This window comes from Lissotriton vulgaris, chromosome 6, assembly GCF_964263255.1.
Source record: "Lissotriton vulgaris chromosome 6, aLisVul1.2, whole genome shotgun sequence".
Taxonomy (NCBI): Eukaryota; Metazoa; Chordata; class Amphibia; order Caudata; family Salamandridae; genus Lissotriton; species Lissotriton vulgaris.
In genome coordinates this window covers 1,406,235,325-1,406,253,457 of record NC_141694.1, presented here as the reverse complement: position 1 = coordinate 1,406,253,457, position 18,133 = coordinate 1,406,235,325, and the positions used below count along the sequence as shown (strand labels likewise).

General features: G+C 46.6%; 1 protein-coding gene across 3 annotated transcripts in view; it reads left to right on the top strand.

Annotated features, from left to right (window-relative positions):
- CFAP61 (cilia and flagella associated protein 61) overlaps positions 1–18,133 on the top strand; it is a 1,856,219-nt gene that overhangs the window by 1,811,066 nt on the left and 27,020 nt on the right. For 2 of the 3 annotated variants that reach the window (XM_086927518.1, XM_086927517.1), the window contains one exon: positions 11,363–11,453. The exons of the other annotated variant lie outside the window; for it this stretch is intronic. In XM_086927518.1, coding sequence (XP_086783644.1) covers positions 11,363–11,453 — 91 coding nt within the window. The remainder of the gene's footprint in view (positions 1–11,362; positions 11,454–18,133) is intronic. 3 annotated transcript variants of the gene reach the window in all.

The window sequence follows — 18,133 nt, the reverse complement described above, 5'->3', positions numbered from 1 at the left end:
TGGCCATCCCTGAGAGTTGTAGAAACCATTGATCATCAACTGTAAAATAAGAGTGATACAGTGTAAAAATCATCAATTCGATCAAAAATGTTTGCATTTTCACGTCGATTCCACTGTTAAGTAAGACTTGTTCAATTGCTTCGATGCCTCCTAAGTGTGGTATGGAGGTGTACAGGGCGCTCACATCGGCAGTACATAAAACGTACGATTCATTGTTGGGGTTTTGTATTTTGGAAAGTTTCATCAGAAAATCGGTAGTGTCTTTATTGTAGCTGTCTGATTGAATCACTAAAGGTTGCAGATATTTGTCAATGAATTTTCCAGTCTTTTCATGTATGGACTGCTTGGTGGATACTATGGGCCTGAATGGCGGATCCATGAGATTTTTGTGGATTTTAGGGCTCATGTGTATCGTTGGACTTTTTGGACAATCTATAAGCAGATATTTTTTGGTGCGTTCTTCGATGACCCCGTTTTGGAATGCTTTGTGAACAATTTCTTTCAGCAAGTCTTGATATTCATTAGTGGGGTTACAGTTCAATGCCATATAGGTTGAGGTGTCTTCTATATGTTCTTTGAGTTTTTGTCTGTACATCTCGCTGTCAAGTATAACTAACGCACCACCTTTATCAGCTTTAGTGATTTTGATGTGAGGATTATTAGCCAACGACTTGAGTGTATCTCGATCTTTGGTGGTTAGGTTCTGGATTTTCCTTGGTGTTTTGAAGTTGATGTTAGTGAGATCTTGGCGAACTAAAGTCTCAAACAAGTCTATACATTTGTGACTGGTTGGTGCTAAATATGTACTTGGTGGTCGTAATCCTTTAAGTTCATCTTCTTTGGTGGTGGTTGAAGGAGGTAAAACATTATCGAAGAAATGTCTAAGTCTGAGTTTACGAGTGAATTTGAAAGTACTTACTTCAAGTTCCAACAGATTAGTGGAAGTGGTTGGGATAAATGAAGTGCCCTTTTCAAGTAGTTTCATTTGATAATCACTTATTTCTGTCTTCGAGATGTTGATTACGAGACTTGTTTCTTTTTGGCAATCGTGCTTCTCGTGGTTGGTGGACTTATGTCTCTGTCTTTTGTTCTTGCTCCGCCTGGGTCTTCGGGTGGAGTTTGGCCGACCTCTAAAAAAGAATGCGAGGATGCGGGTACATCTTGTGCTTGATTGGTACTTGATGTGCTGGCCTGTTCTTTGTTAGGTGGTTGCCTAAAAGGTTGGGGACTTATCAACATTTTTCTCAATCCAGTTGTGCACCCCCCACACTCTCTTTTGATATATCGAGTTAATTATGACATCCCATTATTTCTCTTTAATTTTCTTCTCAGCTCTTTAGGTCTCCTCTAGACATTTTACCCATTTAATACTCCTTCATTTTAAAATTTGAAATGTGACTTTCTCTTTAAAACAAACGCAACTCGAAGGCTAGTAATTATGTTTTATTTATATATGCGTTATTATTCGGCACTCGCATCGCTTTTAACAAACAACGGAGGAGTATATGAAAACACTCACTGTCCTCTATGTATTTTAAATAATATGAACGTTCGCCATCTGTATCAATTCGTTTCTCAGAGATGATGTGAAACGGAAGCAAAAGTGGGCCGCAGAAATATCCAGGAACATATTTCCTGTTAAGCTGTTTATGTCTGTGCTTTTCTAGAAGCGAAAAAGTGTCGGTAAACACTTTTCTGTTCCAACACAGTAGCTGTTGATCATTAGTTTTCAGTTTCAGCATTGTTAAGTATTACGGTATAAATGCATGGGCTGTTATATGGAATCTGTGGTCAATCGGTTATTTTTTAACGCATTTTAATCAGGTGCATTGCAGTGCATTTGATTCTTAAGAGTAACCTCAAAGCCGCATTCCTGTGTTTGTGGCCTCGGCACAGAAACATTCTTCAGTGGGCTGCAAAGAGGGCTGTTGCACACGTTCCCTTTTTTTAGGTCGAGGACCTAAAGGCTGCGGAGAATTAATGCTTCTTAGTAGGGCTGTAGAACCTGCCTCCCTGCCCTGTCTCTCCTCCATTGGCTGGCTTCCTAAACGGAGGCCAGCCATTGGAAGAGAGAGCCATCACTCCGATTTAGCTCCGTCTCTTTCGGATTCGGGGCCGTAAGTTTTGCTGTTCTTCAGCTCGTGATGTCGTCCGTCACTCAGGGCAGCAAAACCACGCCCCCGATTCCGAAAAATTCGGAAGCTTGCTGCGGCCATTTTGCTGTTCGAGCAGCGTAGGCTTGGACATGAGGTAAGCCTCTGCCCCCCTGTTTATGCCGTTTGTTCGTGCCCCTGCCCCCGTTTCTGCCGGTGTTTCTTGCCTCTGACTCTCTGTTTCTGCACCCCCGTGGTTGGTACACTCTGTGCCCGGTTGTACCCTGCCCAGGGCGGTGTTAACTCTCTCCATTGTGGCCAGTAATGTTCTATCTCGGGCAGGATGACACCTTCTCCCGCCTGATATTTTTATCCTTCTAAAGCTCGCCCCCCCCCGCCCCCACCCCGCCGCTGGGCACGGGGGAGCAGGCTGACATTTAGCACGGCCAGTGTATCCACCCTCCGAAAGCCGGGGGACCTCAGTGCTTTGTTCCTCTTCCTCCCGACCTCACAGGCCGGCTCTCGCCCTTCGCCAACGCTCCGCAGCCCTCCGTGCCCGGGGGGCAGGGGCCAGCTGCCGCCATGAAGGTCGTGCCCGGTAGGTTCCGTGTCCGGCGAGGTGATGGTGTGACATTTGCTCCGCAGGGGGTATTTTGGGGCACCCCTCGTGCTGGGGGAGGGACGGGTTCCCTTCATGGGTGGGCCATGTCTCCGAACTGTCTATTTCCAAGCCAAAGGCAGTTTATTAAAAACCCGGCTGACGCCTTGGGGTGATGCGTGCGTCGTGCTATGCGGGGGGAAGGGCCTGATGTGTGGCGAGGCCGTTTTTTACACCGTGCCCCTGTCAGTGGCGAGCTCCCTGCACCCCTTACGTGTCTTCGGTGTTACTGGGCTGAACATGGCCAATAGGAAGAAACCCATTGGCACCTTCCCCAGATTGGCACTTTAGTGACAGCCACTTGGTGCGTGCCCCCCTCCTTCGACTCCCCCCCCCCCCCTTCGACTCCCCCCCCCCCCCCCACATACACAACCCCAATCAAGGCCGGCTCAATCTGGACAACGGACGATTTAAAGGTTGTCGGAAACTATTTCGTTTGGTGTTGTGGTTTTTTTGTCACTGTGTGGACTGCCCAGGACAACTGTACGCGCCGTGAATAGGATCTGCCGGGATATCAGGTTATCCGACGTAGGTGGTGCGCAGAGGAGAACATGCCTTAGGAGCCGCCTCATTAGTGGTGGAGAATGGGCAGTCCAACTGGAGCCGTGGGACCGGGGCCTGGGGTCACCCTGGCATCTGTATGTATGTCACACCTTCACAGCTCGCCCCGTTACTGACGCTCCGACCCCTAGAGCCGCTGTCATGGGAGGGGCACTTCCTCTGGGTGGTTCTGGGGCGGCCGCTCTGTCCACTGCTCCTCTACTCTGCTCATGCAGCTTTAACCCAGAGTGGGCTAAACGTAGTGTTTGTATTAGTGGTAGATATCAGGCACCAGGTAAACACGCATATAGTCCGCAGGGTTTTTTCCCTGCTGTATTGAGGATGAGGGGTGCTGTGGCACACTCCGGGGTCCTCTGTGCAGTTTGAGACTCTCCCTGCTGTGTGGTGATAGGGGGGGGGTGTCACCCTCTGGGGACCTTTGTGCAGTTTATAGACGCTCCCTTACTGTGCGAGTGATGGGGTGTGAGCGTTCACTGCGAGGAATCCTGCAGTTTACAGACTCTCTGGTTTGTGCAGGTCATCGCCTCATCCAGTCAGATGCGTTGTTCCGGTGTGCTTGCATTCCTGCCCCCTGTTCTTGTGTGCTTGCATTCCTGCCACCTGTTCTGGTGTGCTTGCATTCCTGCCCCCTGTTGTGTGGGTTGTGAGAGGTGTGTGGGCTGTGAGAGGTGTGTGGGCTGTGAGAGGTGTGTGGGCTGTGAGAGCTGTGTGGGCTGTGTGGGCTGTGTGGGCTGTGAGAGCTGTGTGGGCTGTGAGAGCTGTGTGGGCTGTGAGAGCTGTGAGGGCGGTGTGCTTGCATTCCTGCCCACTGTTGTGTGGGCAGTGAGAGGTGTGTGGGCTGTGAGAGGTGTGTGGGCTGTGAGAGGTGTGTGGGCTGTGAGAGCTGTGTGGGCTGTGAGAGCTGTGTGGGCTGTGAGAGCTGTGTGCAAATTCTGTAATATATGGGGACACTTCCTCTTAGCTACTCACGACTCAAAAGAGGGAAACTGGCGTGCATGCTTCCACCCCCACCACTTAACTATTTAGGATAGACACTTGCCTTTGATTTAAATATTTTAACTCTAGGACAGAGAACACTGGGTGGGCCAGATTGAGATTTGGAAAACACATGTTCAGGTAAGGTTCCTAACTGTTGGCTGCATACAAGTCCTTCACAGTAACCTATTTGATTCACAGTCTTGGGCTGTCTGTTTGCCGCAGGAGACTGGCTCTGTCTGTGTGTGGCGCTCTGTCTGTGTGTGGCGCTCTGTCTGTGTGTGGCGCTCTGCCTGTGTGTGGCGCTCTGCCTGTGTGTGGCGCTCTGCCTGTGTGTGTGTGTGTGTGTGTGTGGGGCGCTATGCCTGTGTGTGTGTGTGTGTGTGCATGTGGCTCTGTGTGGATAGCTTTTTTGGTAGGTGGCTCTATGTGTGGGTGGCTCTGTCTGTGAGAGGGTGGTTCTGTGTAGGTGACTCTATGTGAATGACTCTGTGTGGGTGGCTCTGTATGTGTGTGCGGGTGGCTTTGTGTGTGTGGCTCTGTGTGGGTGTAAATGCAATAGGTCATGCATATGCGAGCGATTAAGCTATTGGCATTGTAAATGACAATACCATTTATTTATGATGAAAAAAATTCTGTTTATATCTCACTACCTCACAACTTCCCTCTCCCTCACTACCTCACTCTTTCACTACCTCACTCTCTCTATCTCACTACCTCACTCTCTATCTACCTCACTCTCTCTCTCACTACCTCACTCTCTCTCTCACTACCTCACCCTCTCTCAATTTCAATACCTCACTCTCTCTCTCTATCTCACTACCTCACTCTCTCTCTGCTAATGCAATAGGTCTCACATATGCAAACAATTCAGCTATTGCCAATAGAAATGACAATGCCATTTATTTAGGGATAAAAAAAATACAAAATTTAAGTGCAATGCCAATAGCTCTACCTATAATATTGCCGAGACCATTGCATTGTAAATGCTTGTCATCAATGGCTGATCAGTAGAACACCCATTCTTCTACCTATGAAAGGCGCCCTGTGGAAGCCATCACGCTAATCAGAGTGCGTCCAAGTTTAAGACCTTGAGAGAGAAGCAGAGTGTCCCTACACTGTGGATATAGGTGTGTGCATGCTGTCATTCACATTGCCCGCTTTTGAAATTGGCTTGTACTTTTCAGTTTTCAAGGACTTTAGACTTCTGATTTTTTCAGCAGTGGAGGTCAAATATGTTAGAATTAAACACAGCAAGCACTGAATGTGGAAGAGCTGGTTTATTCACGTCTTGGTCTCTCGCACTCCACCGCCTCACCAACGTTCTATGTCAGATGCCTCACTAACATTCCAGCGGTCTGATAACACGTGAGAGGGGAGGGGGTGATGGAACATACCATTTTAGATTAACAGTAAAAGGAGATTACAACACATCTCCCTCTGTACAGGAAATAACAACATTTTGAAACACCTCTGGGAGAGAAGAAGATACTAAGCATCCTTAAGTTACATAGTCTTTTTGCCAACTTGGTGGCTGGCGCACCCTGGTACCTCTGGTCTCTTGAATGTCCGGCAAATTAACATCCTGGTTTTCCTCTCCATTGGCCATTGGAACACACACATCGGGAAGGCACTTACACTGTCTATGCTCCATGTGCTTCCATCTTCCAGCACCAGTGAGTTATTGTTCACTCTCTGTATTCTTGCAGGTTTGGAGAAAGATGACACTTTTGCACGTCCAATCACTGGTCTTTTGACTACCACCCATTGTCCAACCTGGAACTTCTTGCTAGTGGTGCCCCATTTCTGGTCGTACCTGGTTTTGTAATCCACTTGATGTTGTTCCACTTTGTCTCTCACAGACTTCCTGTCCACCCACACCGGACTACCTCCATTCAACCAGTTGATGTTGAGCTTAGACCCCGGATTCCTCCCTTTGAGGGATACGAACGGGGATACTCCTGTCACAGCATTTGGGGAGGAATGATATGACCATAGTGTTTTCCTAATAGCTTCCTCTACCGGTTCATGCATAGAAACAGCCATTTGAATTGAGTTCTTCAACATCCTGTTTGCCCTTTCCACCATACCATTTGCTTTGGGACAGTAAAAAGGTGTTCTTATATGTGAGATGGCTAACTCTGACAAGAACTTTTTCATTGTATCTGACGTAAATTGAACGCCATTATCTGTCACCAGAGTGCTCGGAATACCTTCAGTAGCAAACACCTCCTTCAAAAACTCTATCAAGTCTTGTGTAGTTATTGTGGGGACAAACTTGGTACAGATCCAATGCGAGTGGTAATCTATAATTACAAACATAAATCTCTGGTTGGTATTAAGTAAGTTCATGGGGGGAGGAGCCACGACGGCGGCCAAAATGGCCTTATAGACGCCCGGCTCCGCCGCTCGCCCTCGCCTCCCGCACCATCCTGGCGTACATCCTGCATCCCGATCGCGGCCCCGTACAGATGAAGGCATGCGGAGCCCGGCTGTGTGACTCCGGCATGAAATCCACCCCGGATGACCGAGAACCGTCGTCCTAAAATTCCCGGCCCTTACAGTGGGCGAGCCGGGACCTCGAGTGGCGCTGCAGCCGACACAGGATTGAACAACATCGGCTCCGATCGGCCGTATTAGTCCGGTGACCCAGACCGGGACTTGTGATTGCACACGGCCATAGACGGTCGGGCGGAGCTTGGCGCTGGAGCCCCTGAGCAGCGCAACAAAGGTTTAAGCCGGTGCCTGTGATTGCGTCCAAAATCAGCTGCACCTTTCGACACACGGCCAGAATTTGACCTACTTCGGAGGCTGCCGGTGGCCGACCGATCTCCTTGATATGCTGATTCCTGTGGAAGATTCCGGCTACGGCTGGTAAGCGATTTGCAGCGCGGTGGGTGTTCGTGGACTCGAGTTTGCCTGATATGACTCATTCGCGTGTTGCGAGCAGCGATTAACTTCCCGGCTGCCTGTTGGGCTTGCTTCCTCTCCTGCTCGGAGGTTCCCTGGAGGAGAGGTGCGCTGCGAAAATCGGTGAAGGGGCGATGGAAGCTACGGTGAAGGACATCCTTCTGGCCCTCACAGATCTGCATTCAGCCCTGAGATGTCGATGGCTGGTCGTGGACGACCCAGACGGCTGCAAGGTACACAATGATGGGCGGACAAAATGTTGATCGGGTGCCCGACCTTTCCCAGTTTGCTGATGCTAAGGACTCCCTGGAGTGCGTAGTACTGGACTGTGGAATCAGTGAGCCATACAGCCGAGTTTGTGTGCCTTCTGCCCTTCCTATCCTCCAGCTTGTTATCTCCTCTCCTGCTTTGCAGCACCTAGTTTTCCCGACGGCGAGTGTATCATGGAGATGCATTATCACATCAACTCTTTTGCTTTTACTTGCAGCCGTGATGGCTCCTACAGGGATTGCAGACTCACCGAACTTGCCTTACCATGATATGCGGCGCTTGTCTACCTCAGTTCGGACCGGCCAGGGCTGAACCTGGGCTGCTTTTGTACTTGGTGGATGTTCCTGGTGACGAAGTGTAACATGGCTTGTGATGGTGACTTAGGGTGATTGGGATGACTGTAAATTGCTGCTCGCCCTCCATCATGGTGGGCTTACATGTTTTTCGGGTTGGGTGGGGGGGGGGGCGTGTTTGGGGCCGGAGCTAGGGCCCTCCTCCGTATTTCCCTTTTTGGGGTTTTCTGGGGCGACAGGCATGCCTATGGGGGGGGGGGGTGGGCCGTGGCCTTCCGCGGCATGCAGGGTGGGGGGAGGGGGATGGGATGTGTTTTTGTTTCTTCTTTGTCTCTATGGCCCTACTTTCTCCTTTTCTTGTTCTTTCTTTGTACATCTTCCTTTCTTATATATATTTCTTTAAAGTTGGAGATGGGGGTTCGGCTTCCTTGGGAGGATCATTATTTGTGTCCTTTTAAAGCTACGAAATTTTGTTGTCGTTACTTGCTTTTACGAGTAGGACACTGTGGTTCAGTGTGAGCGATTTTGGCTTTATATCCTTCTACTGTTCTCCCAATGGTGCGCCCGATTGAAGACTAACATCCTGTCATGTGAATTGCTTAGTATGCGATGTCGTAATATTGCCTGATGTCCGATCCTTCAACTTTATTATAAATTGGAATCCTCCTATATCCTGGAATATTGTGGACAATCTTGCTTGTCAATCCTGATTTACTGTGGCTGGTCCGGCCGAGGAACACTGTGTTGTTACCCCTCGCTGCGCGAGATTTTGACTTCTGGAATGTTATTGTTTAGTGGCCCCTCGGCCTTTACTTGCTTTGCTCACGATGTAATGTTGAGGTTTTCCAAATAAAAAATTTTCAACAAAAAAAAGTACGTTCATGGGACCTATTATGTCAATTCCCAACTTGTCCCATGGTTTACTCAGTACTTCTACTGGAATGAGTGGAGCCTATGTATCACTTTGGATATGTCACTTCTACCTCACGCTTCACAGTCTTTTACCATGCTCTCCACCAACCCATCCATCCTAGGGAACCAATAGTGTTGTCTGACCTTACTCTTCGTCATGCTTCTTCCCGGATGACCCTCATGTGCTCACACTATGATCCTATCTTTCATGCCATCCGGAGGAATGACTTTGTTCCCTCTCCATATCTGACCATTAATGTTGGATAATTTGTTTCTCACTGTCCAATAAGGTTTAAGGTTTTCAGCTAACTCACTGTCATGTTCAGGCCCCCCTTCCTCAATCAACTTCCCCAGTTCCATTAACACAGGGTCATTTTGGGATTCATTCTCCCACTCCTCCTTGCTGATTGCCGGGTGTTCATAATTTTGCTCATGTTACTGCACGTTTCTCAAAGATGCACAGCGCATATCAGTAAATGGATATGGTGCTTTACTGTACATTTGAGTTGTGGGCAAGCCAGTGTAAGGAAAATTCCATTGAGATGTAGTGATACTTATTAAAAAACAAAAAAAAAAAGCTTTTGCAGCTATAAATCTGAAACTATGATTTCGAGATAAATACATACCTCTTTGAACAAGATGTTGGTCAGTGTACGCCTTTGTGCCTTTTCCACATTTCTGTTGATATTAGTTGTAATATTATTGAAGCTAAACATGTGTTCGCTAATTTCTCCCACTACTTGTAAATGAAATAATGTAACTTCTTGTTCTGTTTTCTTTTGGTCTAGTGACATTTATCTTTGCATTTTAGACTTGCACCTGTCATCAAAGAGTCATGATGGTTCTTTTGTAAATATTAACTTTTCCCCAAAGTAGACATACTATTGATTTTAAGAGCCCACTTTGACTATGTGATTTGCACAACATGATCAATGCCTGGGGCAAAGGTTACCACGGCATCGTATTTTCTGCACAATTTTGTCATGTTTATAGTAAAAAATGTTTTTTGTAGTAAGAACATTGATCCTATTGCTGCTCAAAATTAACTTGTTTCTGTCATACCCACTTCCTCTGTCCCTGACTGCCTTTTCTTTGTGGCATTAGATGAATTGTGTCAGCCTCACCCTGCAGATTTGTTGTGATCCATTCACATCCATTTTAATAACTAGGCAAGAACACAAATGCACTCCGCACCACACAGTTCCACCCTGCACAATTCCACAACTAACAATTCCAATAGAACCAAAATAATTCCACTCCACACCACATACATCCACTCCGCACCTAAGAAATATAGATAAAATACATTGTCATTTAAAACACCAACACCTCTCTCTCAAATGCGAGACCAATTGCATTGGTGGGGCCACTGCCTGCTCTTAAATTTTTTGGAGCTCACATTTACAAAGAGGAAGGGGTCCCTTAGGGACCCCTTTCCGTTTGCTAATGGGTTACCACCTCCTTCACAGAGTCGGTAAAATATGAATGTTTTGCGATCGCATTCCGGTCACAGAACTTTCATACACGCCACTGCGACTCACTATTAGGAATGGATGCCCTTGAAACACCCCTTCCTAATAGTGATCCGCATCCCTATTATATGGTCTGTAATAGGTTACCGGTTTGCAAAGTAGGGTTAGTACAATGCAAAAGCCGTTCTAGTGGTTGCAAACAGCCCGATTCTCCGTTTGCGACCACTAAAAACGGTCGAACATCTGGCCCTAAATGCCTTTCACGTTGCCTGTGTTAGTAGGACTTTCATCCCAATATATGCCAACTTCACTCAACATAACATAAGCATCATCAAAGCCAGTAGGTCGCACCATTGAGGCAAGAGCAGAGACCTATTGGCTTTGCTATAATATTTTGTCCCAGATGATCGCTGCGCATGCGCACGCAAGGCCATCTTTGAATAGTTTTTGTTAAAGCTTAGGAAAAAACATTCCAACATGGCTAAGGTACATCCATGTATGCACAAGGCTGCCAAAGCCCTACATAATTAGTGTGAATGGCTAGTAATACTTCACAGAAAGTAAACAAGTTTATCTTTCAAATCTAGCAACGTGCTGTTTTCTCTGTCACATTTTTAAACAAGTGGGTTTCATCTGCACAGATAAAGTGCAAAGTGTATTGTTTATTGGTGTAGACAAAACAGTGACTTTTCAAGCATTTGTGTGCGGTACTGTTTATTGATACAACCAAAAAACAGGCCGAAATGTAGAAACCGTGCAGAATGTTTTGCAACATTCTGGCCTGTCTTTTCCTGACATATATTAATCCTGAAACCGTAACGCCACACAACATTTGTGTCAGGGTCTTCCCCAAATTTAATTTGTGTATGCAGCAGTTCAGTTAATCCCGCAATCTGCTTTGCTCAAATGAGGGCAGATAAGGGAGGCCCGAGCCCTTTGCAGGTCTTCAGGCGCTTTTAAATTCTGATAAAATCAGGATTCTTCGCCGGGTCTTGCTACAGCTTGGAATTAAGCCACTTTAAATGTAATTACTCGAGCTGGCTGTACATCAGGAACATCCATTAAAAGAATTGATTGGTCGTGATGCGAGGGAGGCATTTTATGAGCAGGGGATCGAGGCTGGGTCGAGAGCTCTAAATTACGAGGTGGGGGCTTGGGGGTAACAGGTAAATACTTTATTAGTGGTTAAGGATAACTCAATTCTGTTTTCTTCGCCAGTTACTTCAGTGAGCCGTGGTCCCTGGCTGTCTACCACGATCGGTTTATCGATTTCAGACAAGAGGTGCGCCTGATGCTGGCCTCCAGCCAGGTAAGGAAATCACTGGCAGCATTCGCTATTTACTGGGGATAGACGGAGCCCACCCCACTCTCGGCATTCTATGGCACTGATCCCTCCAATGGGCACACCGGAGCTCCTTTCAAGCCAGACGAAAAAGTAACTACATTTATTGAAGAGACTGACGGTAACAATGCTCATTTCGCCCGATGGAATGCTGGTGCTAGCTCAGCCAATCAGACGACTACTAGCGCTAACTTCTGATGTTTATCTGTAGTTACTAGTGTAGGCTAAGTGGCAGAAATGAAAAGACAAACACATTTGGAATTATTATTTACATGTGTTGGGTGTGATCACGGGCGGGTGATGACAGTTCCATCTCCCACCTGCTGTGAGGAGATCGTAGTCTTTAATTGCATTTCTCATAACTATTCGCCCATGCCATCAGCTAGGGCCTATAATGTCAGTGCAGTCAATTAATAACGATAACCTTCCTCTACAGAGGGCAATAACTGCTGCTAACGCCCTGACTACAGGGCACTCATGCTCAAATATGTAATTTGCATTTGGAAAGATAGCTGTTTGAGAGCCAAGCTGACACATTTTACTTTTTTAGTGCACTATTACCCTCTATTTCAGCTAACACACTGTCACGTTGGTCTTCAGGAAGAGTTTGGACTGGTATTTCCCAACTCCAAGTGACTTAGGGCCTGATTACGAGCCTGGTGGTCCACGGGCCGCCAGACTTGCTGGGATGCGGCGGTGGCGGTCTTCCAACTGCCCTATCACAACTAACACAGTCATACCCGAAACAAAGGGGGCCCTACAGGGATCCCTGTTTCCTCTGGGCCATGGGATGAATACCGCATCCCAGTACCTGCACAGCATGGACTGCACCAGTTCCCGCCGTGCAGGTACTGCCTTTGACGTTCAGTGCCTATTTCGTAGGCACCGCCAAAAAACCAGCCATAATCTGCTGGGCGGTGCACACACAGGTTTGGAGGTGCGGTCCTGCTCCTGCACCACCAAACTCATAATCAGGCCCTTAGAGTTTATTCTTGCATTGTATCAGCATAGATGTCTGATGGATTTTCCATAGTACTTGGGTAATAGGTTTTAGTTTTCAATACATTTTAATCAGGTTTCTTACATACAGTCCAATGTGGGCGTTATCACCGTAAAACAACATGACAGAATTTTTCCTTTGCTTGCAACTTGAAGTCCACTATGTTTTCTTTGCTTTTGAGTGGTTCCCTAAATGTCCACTAGTGGGGGGGCGGAGCTTGCCGGCAGAGATGGCGGACGCATGATCCCTTAGCTCCGCATCGCTGACTGCCAAAATCCTTCAAACTGCTGCTATTTGCACGACACTTACTCACCGCTTCAGTACCCTTAGTCCCTCGCAGCCGATTAGGCGCTGTCGTGGGTTGTATTGGAGGTAAGACGCCATCCTAGTGGGTGTTTCAGGGTTGCGGACTAGCTGATTGGACCCTCCCACCCTCGCTGGTATTTAAATCGCGCATTACTTCTCACACGCTGATTTGACACAGAGCACTTTCCTGAGGCGGAAGCCGGGAAAGCTAGGCACAGATTTCTTTAATTGTTTTTAAAATCTTGTTAATACTGCTATTTGCACGACGCTTACTCACCGCTTCAGTACCCTTAGTCCAACACAGCCTATTAGGCGCTGTCGTGGGTTGTATTGAGGTAAGACGCCATCCTAGTGGGTGTTTCAGGGTTGCAGACTAGCTGATTGGACCCTCCCGCCCTCATCCGGTACAAACGACATACATCATCTGTCCGCGCCCAAATGGGCCTTAGGGCCATACCCCCTGGTCAAAATTCGATGAGGTGTCTTACTTACTCTGCAGATCAATTGCATGCTCTCAGACCTGTAACGATGCAGGGCTGTATTACGTTCGTTATAAATGATAAGTTCCCTCGGTCCTGCCCTCACTGTACATTTTTCGTGGATGCTCCTCAGCTATGCAAATGCTGTGCACCACATACTATTACTTCTGCTGAGCCAACTTTTACGTTTCTTAGTCTCAATTGTCGTTCTTTAGCCAAGCATAAACGAGAGATCTTCGATCTTCTTGCTGAAGAGCTACCTGACGCCTTGTTTATTACAGAAACGTGGCTTCATGATAGTTCTGGGCCAGACATTGCCGAGGCGTTGCCCTCTAACTGCTATTGTTAAGTGCGATAGACCCAATAAAACTGGAGGAGGCATCGCCATTATATTAAAAAACAATTTTCAGTGTTTGCTCGACCCTATTACTTTAAGTAATTGTGAGGCAGCGCACTTCAAACTTGCCCTTCATCCTAAGGTCCCTCTTACGGGACTCTATCGCCCTCCCGGCCCCGCAAATGCTTGGTCATCACACTTTTCAGATTACATAGCCTCCACACTTTTGAATTCCAGTAATTTCCTGATTGTAGGTGACCTTAATATACATCTGGAAGATTCTAAAAATAGTGTTGGTTGAAATTTAATTGCTGACCTCGCGGCCATGAACATTACATTACACAATTGCGGCCCCACGCACAGAGGTGGTCATTTTCTAGATCCTATTTTTTCTAATCTTTCCCATCTTCACTGTCTTCCTACATGGCCTGTTCATTGGTCGGACCACTTTCTTATAAGATTTAATCTCACCTTCACTGATGTCCTGTCCCATCCTAGAGAGCCAGCAACCACCATCAAAAGGGACTGGAAAAAGCTTGACATCGATTTGCTTAAAAATATCTTAGATACACATCTTCCCACTGACCTGTTCAAGTTGGACAATGTGGAAGCAGTGGCCTCTAAAGTCAACTCTTGGCTTTATGAGGCAATCAACATCTGCCTTCCTTCCTCTCAAAAGAAACTGGCTGCCCATAAAACACCTGCCCCCTGGTTCAATGAACTATTAAAAGCCGATATGTCTAATTGTAAAAAACTAGATCTGACCTGGAGAAAGGATTATTCCCATACGGCAGGTTCTGCCTATAAAAGTGAACTGAAGCGTTATCACAAAGCATGTGTCCTGACTAGGGCCAACTACGTTGCTAAAACTATTACTGAAGCAGCAAACAAATCAAAAGTGCTCTTTGGTCTGGTTAAAGATCTTGCTGGTTCTCACACCATAGCCAACCCCCCCCCCCCTCAATAGTAACCAGTGTGACGAACTTGCTCAGTTTTTCGCTTCTAAAATTGAAAAGATTTATCAAGACAATTTTAATCAGAACTGTGGCAGTACCTCTCCAACATTGGCCGTTAGACTGAGTGACATAAGCCATCTTCCTATCTTCACTCATGCCCCTCTACTTTCATGGCCAGACCTCCGTCAGGATACCCTCTTGGAGCTTCTGTGTAAAGTAAAATCAGGTTCACCGTCCGATCCTCTTCCCATTACTATTCTTCGACTATTAGACACTCCGCAGCTCTCTGCGATCTGCACAACACTTAATCTCTCACTGAATAATGCCATAGTTCCAGCTTGCTGGAAGCATGCTATGGTGACTCCCCTGTTGAAGAAGCCCTCAGCCGATCCCAAGGTGCTTTCTATTTTTCGCCCTATTTCGTTGCTGCCAGCTTTCTTCAAAGTCATGTAGAGACATATTCATCATCATTTAGCTCAGTTCGTTGCTACCAATAACCTACTGCATTCTCCCAGTCTGGTTTTTGCCCTGGTTTCTCCACTGAAACTATGCTCCTGGGCGTCACTGAGAACCTTCGGCATCTGTTAGATAGAGGAGACACAGCCGTACTGATCTTACTCGATCTTAGTGCGGCTTTTGACACTATCTCTCACAACATACTCCTCAGATCCCTGGCCGCTATGGGCATTGGTGGCAAAGCTCTTGAATGGTTAACATCTTTTCTGACTGATCGGACCTTTCAGATTTTCTCTCATTCGTCTACCTCTAAAATGTATCATCGCCCTACGGAGTGCCCCATGGCTCGATCCTCAGCCCTCTTCTTTTTAATTTATATGTCACTACCCTGGCTTTCATCGCGGTCCGTACTGGGCTTACTCTGTTTACCTACGCCGACGACTCGCAAATTGTCTTTTCCCTTTCACAATCTGACCAAGCCTCCTCCTCCCTCCTTCAGTCTGGTCTCAAGGAAATATCCAATTGGATGAACCTTAACCTGCTTAAGCTGAATGAAGGGAAGACTGAGGTCCTGGTTCTGGGCAAAAACAAGACCTTTGGAGTTCTAAGCATTGGCCATCTGAAATGGGCCCCCTCCCATCTCCATCTGAGCACGTGCGCAACTTGGAAGTGACTATAGACAATCGTCTTACAATGCAAGGACAGGTAAACAAAGTGGCAGCCATCTGCTTCACTATCCTGCGTTGGCTGAAGAAAATCTTCTGGATGTTGCCAAAGAACACCCAGAGGTCCGTAATCAATGCCTTGGTAGCCTATCGGTTGTATTATGGAAACATACTCTACCTGGGGACTACCAAGGTAGTTACGAGGCGCCTCAAATTAGTTCAAAACGCTACTGCACGCCTGCTTTGCGGCTGCAATAAAACTGATCACATCACCGGGCGCCTTCGGGATCTTCACTGGCTTGAAGTGGAGAGTCAAGTTAAATTTAAAGCCCTCAGTTATATAACAATGTCCACTAGTGAAGCCCTCAACCGATGCAGCAGGTTTTGGCGACTAGTCCTCTAAGTTTTTTTTCCATAGAAGGAAAAAAGATCATGGTCCTGGTTTGTGCTGTTTTTGCTACTTGCCTAATAAGGAATGATCCACACAAGTTTTACTGACACGTATATTGCGAAAGGAATCTTCACTGGTTCAAACACGGAAGACGTTAGTTTGCATTTTTTTGTTTTCTGTAATAAGAGATGGAAAGAACCTATTTTGATAATCAATCGAGAACTTAATTCCATCTTTCACAATATACAATATATACTGTTTATAATTGAGAGAACTGGCCCAAACTAGTCATTGAAAATCCAGTTTGACAGTGTCTCTATTGGAGACCGAGAGAGAATGAGGTGTGAAGTTTGGGCATATTCAATTATTCTATCTTTTGTTGACAGAATTTTTAACTATAGCCAAATTACTTCCCTTTTTTAAGCCTAGCAATTGATGCTAAGTAGAGACTGCCACTTTATTAATTACTCTTGTAGAAGTTGAGATCCATAAGTCATTACTGGTACAATTTTCATTGACTCGTTGCGATACAGCTCCTTTGCCGAATTTTATATTGAATCATAATAACCCATGGCCTAATTTTATACAGCTGCATGTTTGTGTCTCAGTAATATTAGAATTAGATATCTGTACTTGGATACCTTTTCCAGCATGGGATGTACCATAAACTTCTACATATTAAATTCACTGCTCCAGTGTTTGGCAACTCTGATGGACACCTCTTATCACATATCCTTCATCTTGTGATTTCTCACCTGTGAATCTCCCCAGGAACCAGACTGGAGCCGTAAAGTCGCACATAGATCCTCTGCATCGACAGTGCCTCGCCATCGACCTCTGTCATAGCTCTGTCCCACCGCAAGACATGATGACACAGAGCCACATAAAGACTCCACCTAAAAGCGCTGACGTTGGTTCCCCTTTTTCCGCTCCTGAAGATGTTGTTTCTATGCTCTGCTACTACTAATTTTGTTTTTTACTGAATTTTCACTTCTGAAAGACGTTAGCAGTGTGCAGGGATGATATTCCTGAAGGTGACCGATTTCAAACCATTTTACAACATGCTGGAAGCAGATGTCAGTAACTGACTGGCACCACATCTATTTGACATGACTTGGGGCCAAACATGACTCAGTTGTGTGACAGATGTTCCTTAATGCACCTGAAGGCTGTCTGAGAAAGAGAGACCGAGCTCTACAATGCGGAACACAAGAAGTGAGGTAATTCCTACTCACTGTTGCCCTGGTCAGGTAGGCTTCAGGGGAAGTAGAAAGACAAGTCCAAGGACCATTCACAAGAAGCACACCTGTACTTCTTCGACATCACGGGTGGACTCTCTTTTCGTGACTTTTTGTTGACATCTTTTTGAGTTGTCACAACTCCTGGTGCACAGGGATGTCTTTCCGGCAGACCAGCTTCAAGCCTTGTCACTCCTGCCACAAGCTGATGTCGGTGACGGACCCCCATCTTATGTGCCTGTGGTGCCTGGAGCGCGACCAGGACCCGAAGTCGTGCTCCGACTGCCGGGCCATGGACCCAAAGTCTTTGCGGGAGCGGTCCTGAAACCTTATATAGAGCAGAATGGGGTCTTGTGGTCTCTTTTTAGAACCTGAGGCTTTGACAATAGCTGGTAAATGATGGGGTTACCCTGATGGTCAGTCATCCCACAGGATCCCACAACATCAGGGCAGACTAACTCAGCAGGCATCCTCATGCCAATCATCTGGCGGTGGGTCAAGGTATCATTGTCCAGTTGGGAACAGCCCTGGTATATCTACACACTTACTCTACTCATTGTCCAGCCTTCTGCAATCTGAGGGTTCTTCCTCAAGGGTCTCTATGGGATCCAGTCCTCCTATAAGAGTTTCCTCCTCTACAGCTTAACCTGCAGGTCTTAAAGATGGTCAAGGGGTTTCGTTTTCTGAACTTCTGACTGAACATACCCCTCCACTTCAGCCAACTCTTTGGGCGTATCTGTTGTCCCATTAACAGAGCAAGGTGTTTCACCCGAATATCTGGAAGCGGTATCTCCATATGTAGTAGTAAATGCAAGGTCC